Genomic DNA, 10,554 nt, shown 5'->3' on the forward strand with positions numbered 1-10,554 from the left:
CTATGGTAAGATTTTTTGTTCTGATGATGCCTTACACCTGATCCCTTCGACACCTCGTGGTTGCATAGGCTGGTGTGCTTCTTCCATGTGGACACACACAGTTTTTTAAATTGCCTCTCCCGCCACCCCCACCCCACTATTATGTTTCAATCATTCACTTCTCAGTAATTCCTCTTAGATACAACTCGATTGATCAAACACAACCAGAAAACTACCCTCCTCGCTATCAATTTGAGAACATATATTGCTTCCCTGTACTGTCATTGTTGGCTCCCAATTCATCTCCCTTCCATCTCCCCTTCCATGTACCCTAGGGACCTTTGGTCCAGTAGCTGTCTCCATCAGTTTGCCTATCCTGCCTATCTTGTATAGGTAAGCACCCAAATCAAAACAAAACTGATAGTCACAAGTCTACCCGGGATCCTGACAAAGAGCAGATGAACATCTTTCTGTTAAATAGAGAGCAGGACGTGTTATAAACCATCGGTCCAGTCCCCATTTCTTTCAGGGTTACATATCCCAGGTCCCGCTTCCCTAACAACTCCTACATCCTTCTAGTCCACAGCTGAAAGGCAAGCATAGTAAAAGTCTTCATTGCTTTTCCTGCATTCAGGGGTAGAGCAGTCTAGTGCCCCCCACACCTCCCAGTTACACTCTTAGACTTTCAATGTGGCCCCCTTGTGAGTAATCCCCAACCAGTTCAGATGGCCCTGAGTCAGAAGTCTACAATGATGATTTTTCAGGGACTTCATGGATTCGCTCCCATGACTGGTCTGTTGCACTCCCTTCCTGATTTGCTCCATGTGTGCGTGTCAGACCAGCCTCTCTCCCCAAGGTGTATCTTCAGGGCTGTTCTCTGCAGCACTGTCATCTAGGGACAGGAGATCATGTCTCAGGCTGAGGCCGCTCCTGCAGTCACTTCTGGGAATGAGCTGCTCCAAGCAGGAACATCACCCTCAAGGATTGGCACACTAGAATGAGGTCTATTCTTGCTCTCCCTTTCCTGTAGAGAGATAAACAATACCTGCCATTCGATTGGTTAGTGCCCTGACACCACCTCCCCCTACCCCATTGCCAATTGTTTAAATGAGATCAGCCTTACAGATACCTGGAGTTAGGATTTCAGCATACTTTTTTTAGGAGCTTGGGGGACACAATTCAATCCATAACCTCCTTTCTCAGGTAGCTTTATCACATGCATATACTTATCAGTACTCAGTTGAATATTTCAAGAGACTGTCTTCTGATCTCTAGGTTTCTTTCTCTTCAGGATTCTTTGCTTTTTAGTAGTCTGAATTAATAATTCTAGCTGCCCTGATACTCAGCTTTGATGCTCTGTTCGAGATTCTGCCTGTGCCTGCAAGCTCTCAGAGCAGTAATCTGAGGCAGTCACCCTATTGATTTCACAGTCTATAGCATGACCACAATGGTGATTTTGAAAAGTGGAAATTAATCCTTCTATCCTTATCCATCTGAATGACTGCAGTGGCTGTCTACTTTATTAGTCCTAAGAAGTGAATCAAAGGTCAGATGTCACATGAGAGTCTCCAAATAGGAAGAAAAAAGAAAAAAAAAATTTGTACACATTTACTTGACCACATCCTGCCATGGACTTTCATGAAGATTCTCAACTTCGTAAAGTTGAGCTAAATAAGAAGTGGGTGATTTAATTTTTCTGTTGATACAGATATAAATTCTGGAAGGAAAGAGTCTATTTAAGAGTACTAAAAAAAGGAGCACAAAAACTGTAACAAAATAGCACTGATAGGCTTAAAAGAAAAGGATTTGATTGACTGAGAATATCTTATGTTTTGTAATGGACAACAAATTATGCTGATGTCTTTAAAGACATGTCTTTAAATTATATTGATGTCTTTAAAGAAGATGGATTTCCTTGCATATATTTTTAATTTGGGCTAGCATAACCCTAACTTTATCTGCTCCCTCTAGAGCAGGCACTGGGGACTAATTTCCAGAAGTGAAATATGCCCTGTGTACCAAAGTTCAGAAGGTGATAATGAGCCTCAAGTGTGGGCAGCTTTGCAAACCACTAGTGGATGTCTGTCTGAGGCAAGTAGTTCCAGAGGGACCAAGTGGAAGGTGCAATGGGATAATCATCACAATCTGAGAGTCAGAAGAGAGTGGAGTGCAATGGTGTGAGGGCTTTGATGATAATTTGACGCAATTTGAGACTCATTCACAAGTATCGCATCTTGAAAATATTTCTTAAATGGTTTTTCAAATATCAACACCAATAGAAGTTTTTTATTTGTAAGAAGATTGGTGGCCAGAGACATTACTTGTAATTTATCTGATGTCAAGCCACTTCTCAAACTATTCATGTACCACCCACCTCAACAGACAAACAAATATGGCTTAATTAACTATTATTTTCTGTCCACTCCTTTCTTCTTGTTCATCACACAGCATTACAAAAATAAAAGATCATTCTCCAAGAAGTAGAAAACATATGTACTGATAACATATTAAGTGATTTTTGCTTATTTTTAAACCATGACTGAGTCTGTTACAGACATTACCTTATTTAATCATCCCAACAATCTTTTGAGCTTGGTTTTATTTTTATTTCCATTTACACATTAAACTATTTCAATAAATTCAATTACTTATATGTTTGCACTTAGGTATGGATCCTTACATAATGAAGTTTGGGGTGCATGTTTTTGAACTCTACAAAAATGGAATTCTATTGAATGCATTCTTTTTTGTCTTGCTTCAGTTGTTCACTTTTATGTTTACTATTCACCCAAGTTGTTGCATGTAGTCCTGGGATACCCATTTTAATTGTAGTATTCCATTTATTAATACTATACTTATTCACCCATTCAGTTGATACAAATATCCCCCTGATTTTGGAACATTATGAAATATGCAGCTATACCACTCACACAGATAACATTTCCTATAGGAAATATATCTAGGAGTAGACTTTCTGTGTTACTGGATAGGTAGAACTTTGCTAGCTCTACCTACCAAAGGTAGAGTGACTGAATTCTAAGTGATTTCAAAGTGACTGAGTTATTTATAGTATCATACTTTCTGGACTGTCCAATGTCTTTATTTCATATCCTTTCCACCCACTTGGTATTCTCAGACTCTCAGTGGATAACAATCTGAGTGATATAGAGAGGGATACATGTGGTTTTAACTTAATTTATTTTTTCCTTCAGTACAAATGAGATCGAAACATTTTCTGTACTTGTATTTACCATTTGTATTCCTGCAGCGCACTCTTTCCTCCATTGGATTCTCCTTTTCCCCACTTGTGATCTATGTGGGACAAAGCTTTCTACCCCTGTAAATGTTAGTCTCAGAAACTCACAGGGGAAGTTCTACCCTGTCCTATAAGGTCGCCATGAGTTGGTATCGACTCATGGCAGTGAGTTTTGGTTTTTGAAGAGCACACTGGAAAAAAGTCCTGATTTACTAAAAAAAAAAAAAAATCAACCATTGAAAACCCCATGAAACACAATTCTACTCTGACACACGAGTTTGCAAGGATTTAGAATTGACTTGATGGTAATTGTTTTGTTTTTCCCTTTTTCTTGCATGCATAGATCATCATCACTGTTCTCTTGGGGACACTTGGCTCTCGATTCAGGTAGAAGAGCACCAATGTGGAATTTAAGGAACCTTGGCGGCATGGCACTTAAAAACTGCTGCTGAACAAAAGATTACCCACTAGGAACTTTGCAGGAGAACAACGTATCAGCCTGCTGCTGCAAACATTACAGTCTGACAAACCCACGGGACAGTCTTACTCGGTCCTTCAGGGTAGTGGTCAGTTGGAATCAACTTGACAGCGTCTTCGTGAAATAAAACTAAAGAGTTCTTCTATAACGTGTCAAGTTGCTCTCATAAGTCCTTTAGTTCTTGGTGATAGATGCAAACCTTTTTAACAAGTCTTTAAAAGCTTGGACCACTTGTTTGTTCCGCAGAGTATAAATGAAAGGATTCATTACCGGGGCAACTGAGGTGGTAAGCACAGATACCACCTTATTAATAGCTACTCCTTCTTTGGCAGATGGTTTAACGTAGATGAATATGCAGCTTCCATAAGTGATAGAGACCACAATGATATGGGACGAGCAGGTAGAGAAAGCCTTCTTCCGTTGCTGGACGGAAGGGAATCGGAGAATAGTTTTGATGATGTATGTGTAGGACATAATCACACACACCAAGGTGAAAAGGAGGGTCAACACAGCCAGAATCAAGACAAACCGCTCTAAAAGCTCTGTGTCGGAGCAGGTGATCTTCAGAATGGGAGCAGCATCACAGCCAAAGTGGTCGATGACATTGGAGTTGCAGAACTCTAGATTGAAACCCATGCCAAACGGAGGGAGCACAATGATGAGGGAAATCAAGCAACAGCCAATCAGGAGCCTCAGGCAGACGCTGTGGTTCATGATGGTTGTGTAGTGCAGAGGCTTGCAGATGGCCACATAGCGGTCATAGGACATGGCAGTCAGGAGAAAAAACTCAGTTGTCCCCAGGATAACCACAAAAAACAATTGAGTGGCACACGCATTGTATGTAACAGTATTGTCCCCAGATGCCATCGTGTAGAGGAATCTGGGAATGCAGACAGTTGTAAAAGAGAATTCTAAGATTGAAAAATTCCGGAGGAAAAAATACATAGGTGTTTTAAGGTGGGAATCCACCAAGGTCAGCGTGATGATGGTCAGATTTCCCACAACACTCAATACGTAGGTTAGGAACAAAAAGATGAAAAGCAGAATCGTTAGAATTGGGTCATCTGTTAGTCCCACCAAGATGAATGTAGTTATTGCGGTATAATTTTTCATCACTGACTCCCGACAATGGTCTGGTCTGTGTGTAGAAATAAGAGAAATCAGATGTGAGAATGGGAAGACCAATAGGAGTTCCAAGAGTGGGGTGGAGTGAAAATGGTAACTAAGAATTTATTTTATGTTTTCATTTGGCACCTATCAATCCATTATGTTCCTGAAGTGGTGGATAACTGGTAGTTAATTGGCAATGCTATTTAACTACCACTGCCGAGCATTATACTGTAGATCATTCAGAAGGGTGATTAAATGTTTTTATTACAATATTGATGTAATATTAATTTACTGATAAGAGATTCTTAGCTTAACAATCCCATGAAAATCAAGTTACTTAGTACAATCATATCACCCGTGAACAAAGATGGTTTTATTTTTTCCATCTAAACCGGTTTACCTTTTTTTCTTTTTCTTATTTAACTGAATTAACTTTGATTAACATAGTTTTACATTAGCTGTGTTAATGGACTGAAAAACAGTGGGTAAAATATGTGCAAGATTTACAATGTAAACACAGCAGACTCTAGTTTAAGTTGTGAAGTTACATGATTCTGTTCGCAGCCTCTACTTCCTCCGATATTCTGGTTAGCAGACAAGCTTGTAACCATTCCTACCACCTAGGAGTTTGGCTAAGGCTAACTGACACCTGGCCATGAGTCTGCTCTGAATTTTTTGCTCCTATAAAAATGAGGCTTTTTGTTCCACTGGTGGCAAGACCGGGGGACAAGTTCGGCTGCTAACCGCAAGGCCAGCACTTTGAAAACACCAGATAGTCCTTGTGAAGAAGCTGAGGCTTTCTACTTCCATAAAGATTTACAGCCTCAGAAACCCACAGGGCCCTATATTGTCTGCATGCTGGTGGGGGTGAGGTATTTCCTGGCTTGTGAAATAAGAACAATAGTCATATATTCTTCATGTGTTCTTAGGAAGAATAAAAATCTATTTCCTTTCAAGCACTTAGGTTCATACCTGGCACTGCATAAATAAGAAAGGCATTTCATTTAATTATCCTATTTCTTCTTCCAGGGCCAGAGTTTGTTGCTGCCTCTCTGTGTGAATGGAGGCTTCATGGTCATTCTCTTCCCTTGACCCTAGAGTTGGGAATCCTGTATTACGGTCAACGTACATATTAAAAGGTTTCTACTGCCCTCAAAGTTAAATATAAAAGTAGAAAGTCCTTGTAAGTTCTAAAAATATAATGTTTTGTGGATGGATCTGCCTATCATTCATGTGCAGGCAGTCTCAGGTTTCAAAGAAGAGCCTTTCCTTATGGTGTCTTGAAGTCTTTATGTGGAATTTGTAGGTGAATTATAACAAGTGCATATGGTTCTTATTTAGCTTAATCAATGTAAAAAAATACTTAAAGTTTTTTGTAATGAGTTAAGGGCTGTATGCACATCCAGTAAAAGTGATTGCCATGAAGAATTTGTTATGAGCAAGGGTTTTTCATTTTTTTTAGTTCAAAGTGAAGACACTCTTGCATAATATTAAAGAACAGGTAGCAGTTGTACATAATCGAAGTTTGTCACCTGAACACTGTTATTCAAGTACATATCATAGCAGTGGCTTATGTTTTTTTCAGAATATCTTTTATATTTAAAATCTATATCTTTTGTAGCTTATTATGTGGTTACCTGACCAAATCTCTTAATTCAAACATGGCTCTTTGGGACAATCCATTCCCATTTACACAGTAACTGTCTCCTTCATATTCTTTCTGAGCTTACCGCTGGGCTCTCTTCATCCATTGACTTGTTCTCCGTAGGACTACTTCCCTTCACGTCTCTGCACTGACTTACCAGCAGTGTCCTTCATGCCCTGTTCTTGTTTCTCAGGATTTTTCTCTTTGAACGATTATAAAGGAACTAGAAAAACAATGTAATCAACTCTCTATGAATAAAATTACCAAGGACTGAAGAGAATAATATATGCTGACAGATTTAAAGGACTGTAAAGATTATTGTAGACGATACCATTAATTTGAAGATAAAGCCAGAGAGCCAGCAGTTACTAGTCTCCTTAGGGACAAAATCAAAGGAGGAATTCCAGTAACTGTAATATTACATGAATCAGTGCCCAAAGCTTTTGGGTTTCTGAGTGAGGGGCTATTATCGACCAACAGTTATCATTTTAGAACAATAATTAATTGCTTTTTTAGTGACTGAACTGTTTCCCATTTTCAGCCACTGTCTCTATAGCTCCCAATTTTTCTTTTTATTGGGATGGAACAAGATCTTCCCAGGAGACTTCAATTAGTTCGGAACATGAATGGTTTCCTCTTGTTTGTTTCAGCATGTTTCCCACAATAATCTTGAGATCTATTTCCCTTGAGCTTAGAGAAATATAGCTCTTTCCTTACTACTGAGGATGCAGTGTCCATTTCTAGCATGTGTAAGATCACAAATCAGAACCCTTTGATTCTGGATTTATGGACAAGGCTACAACTTGGGTACACAATAAATGGCTAATATATTAGCTGCTTCCATTGCAGGGACAGAAAAACCAGTCAGAATGTTCATACCAGGCCAGATGTTGAAGTTGAGAAGGCTTTCACCTTTTCTTGCTTCTGACACAGGTTCAAAATGCCTTCATATGGAACTGACCAAACTCTCCTCAAACTGGCCTAGTGGATCAATAATATTCTAGCTTCTGTCTTTACAAAAATTAAGAATCTGTTAGTGTCCTAGTCTCCTCAGGAACATAATGGGTAAACACAAATAGATTAGTAAATAGAAGTTCATTGATCTATTGCTGTGTTCCTGAGAACAAAATATTTTATTCCTTTCTGAATAATTTATGCTATTTCTCATTTTACAGAAGTTTATCTCTAATAGTGGCTATTGAAGTAACATAGCAAACAACAGATATTTAGGAGATTTTTTTGCTGGATATTGGGGGGATAAAAACACTTTTACAGGGTCTCATATCTAGTAGACTCCTTTATTTCTCAAAAAATTGTACTGTCCTCTCTTTAGAGCTTCCAAGGGCAGCTTTCTGAAGTCTGATTAAAATTCAAGTGTCACATGTTAGAGAAGAATTTGAAAAATAACCATTGAGTCTTATTGTGAAATATTATTCTTCATTATTTAGGACCTTGGCTTTGAAACATATAATGTAACTTTGAACTAGTTGGGTTTTGGATGGTGAACAACTGACGTGACTAAGCAAATCCTACTCACCTTTCTGATTGCTGTTCATGGCTTCTGTGGGTATCTTAGCCACAAATATCCTCAGGATCACGCAAAGCCGAGCAGGGGTTTGCTAATGCAGATGTGTACTATAATTATGTGCATTCCCACGCACTTTCATATTTCCTGGCAAGTCTGTGAGTGGGCAGAGGCCTCTTAGATTCTCATTGCTCACAGCTTCCCAGAAAAATTTCCCAAGTTTCTCAACAAATCAATAAAGCTCCCAAGTAAAGGGTCTCTTCTGACTTTAATTCTAGGGGAAATTCTCAGCTATTTTGTTTTACTGTTGTGATAGTTAAGGACTCTCTTTGGTTTTAGGAGAGCCAATTTCCTGACCTCCGTGTAGGAAGCCAGGTTGCCCTGCAAATTCTATATTAACAAGAATGGTATAAATTATATCTGTTTGGTCCTTACCAGGTATGTAGATGTCATCTGTTTAAATATAAATAGACCTCTTGGGATCATAGGTTCACAAGTTACTAATTAGTCTATAGTGTAATGAACTTTATGAGAACAACAACAACAAAACAATCCATCATTTGGGACTGGCTTTGGAGACAAGAAGAGGCAACAATAGAATCAGAAGCAGGTCAGGTGTGCAATGAGTGCCAGGTGACCAATCACAAGAGTGGTCTCTCTTCACTCTCATTACTTGAGGGGTTCTTTGTGGGGTCCAGGGAATAACTTGTCCATGGTTCCCCGAGGGATGGTGAATTTAGGTGAAATCATACCATCTCCCAAGTTCCTGTGTGGCACAACAGGTTAACAGGTGAAGACAAAGTGAGAGTTGAATGTTTGAACACAGCCTGGTACACATGTAAGTCCCAAAGGATTGCACCTCACTGACTGTCTTGTGATATGACATTTCCCAAAAAACCAAACTCCCTGCTATCAAGTCAATATCAGCTTACCGTGACCCTATAGGACAAGGTATACGTGCCCCTGTATGTTTCCAAGGCTGTATCTGTTTATGGGAGTAGAAAGGCCCTGTCTTTCTCCTGTGGAGAGGTTTGTGATTTTGAACTGCTGAGCTTGCTATTAGCAGCCCAATGTGTAACCACTATGCCACCAAGGCTCATATCATTTGTAACAATCTTAAAAGTCTCCTATGATTATTTTGCCCACTAATGAGGTACTTCTAGTAGCAATGAATGCTGACATGTTAGGCTATGATGATTCAGGATATGTGCCAACTTGCCCGGCCCAATGCTCGGTGTACTGTGTGGATGGTATGTAATGATGTAATTTGACAGCTATGTGAAGTTATAATTTGTCAGCTATGTCGTGATGTACTGTTGGCTCTGACCCATAGCAACCGTACACTCTGCACAAAAGAATGGACCAGTGCTGTGGTCCTGCATTGTCCTCACGATTGTCCCCTTGCTTGAGCCCACGGTTGCAGTGCAGAGTCAATCCAGCTCCTTGAGGACGTCCCCCTACTCCACCACGCATGATGTGTTTCTCCAGAGACTGGTCTGTCCAGCAACACGGCCAAAGTATGGAAGACAAAGTCTTGCCATCCTTGCCTCCAAGGAGCACCCTGTCCAACCTCCAAGACAGATTGTTTTGCCCTTTTAGCAGTCCATGGTACTTTCAAAATAAAGGATGTAGTTATCCTTTATCCTGTGATCTGATGTGGTCACCTATATTTTTATAGAGCACCAATATCCATTTAACACCTGTTCTTCGGAACCTGACCATTTGGATTAGTGAGGGGTGGTAGTATAGCTAAGAAAGCCCTATGGAGTTCAGTTTTACTCTGTAACACATGAAGTTGCCATAAGTTGCAATCAACTCTATGGCAAAAGGTTTGGGTTATACCACTTCCTGTGACAGGTAATAGCTTCTCCTCTGGGTTCCAGGTACTTCTTGGCTTCCTGTTTGTTTTGCTCATTCATATGATTCATTTTATGTTACACTCAGAATTAACTTTACCGTTAGACTGCTTTATTTCTAAACTTGTTTACATACTGTGTAGCAAAGAGCCTAAGTTCATTATGTTGGGCCCACTTGGACACTCTAGGATACACTTTTTCATAACTAGCTAAGACTGGTTTTCAACCTTCCTAATGCCACAACCCTTTAATACAGTTCCTCATGTTGTGGAGACCCCAACCATAAAATTATTTTCGTTGCTACTTTATAACTGCAATATTTGATATACAGGATGTATTTTCATTGTTACAAATTGAACATCATTAAAGCAAAGTGGTTGATTTCAAAAACAGGACCATTTTATATTATACTTCATTTTATGGTCAGAATTTTCTTCCCTACCAACTTATTAATTTGGTCAAGATTTTACATTTATTACCATACTTATGACATTTTTATCTTTCATATCTAAGTATCTGTCAAGTGTCCTAACTAAATTATTTGTATTTTATTTGTATCATCAAGATACATTTATTAGAGGATGATAGTTTTGTAGTTTGTTTTTTGTAGGAGTTATTTTTTCTTTCATATAGTGTCTTTTTATTTTCTCTTTAATAAACTGCTATTCTTAGCAGTAAGCCTTTTTCCCTATAAATCATTTTATT

The 10,554-nt window shown here is 39.1% G+C and overlaps 1 protein-coding gene across 1 annotated transcript; it reads right to left on the minus strand.

The window, feature by feature from the left end:
• Positions 1 to 3,887: 3,887 nt before the first annotated feature.
• LOC101642335 (olfactory receptor 6C2-like) lies at positions 3,888 to 5,062 on the minus strand. Its single transcript, XM_004700847.2, has 2 exons — positions 5,038 to 5,062; positions 3,888 to 4,846 (listed from the first exon to the last, which is right to left on the minus strand). Exons 1-2 carry the CDS (start codon positions 5,060 to 5,062, stop codon positions 3,888 to 3,890), a joined length of 984 nt encoding a protein of 327 aa, XP_004700904.2.
• Positions 5,063 to 10,554: the final 5,492 nt, after the last annotated feature.

The sequence above is a fragment of the Echinops telfairi genome, unplaced genomic scaffold (assembly GCF_000313985.2).
Source record: "Echinops telfairi isolate 266 unplaced genomic scaffold, ASM31398v2 ScPeMD7_2;HRSCAF=8, whole genome shotgun sequence".
Taxonomy (NCBI): Eukaryota; Metazoa; Chordata; class Mammalia; order Afrosoricida; family Tenrecidae; genus Echinops; species Echinops telfairi.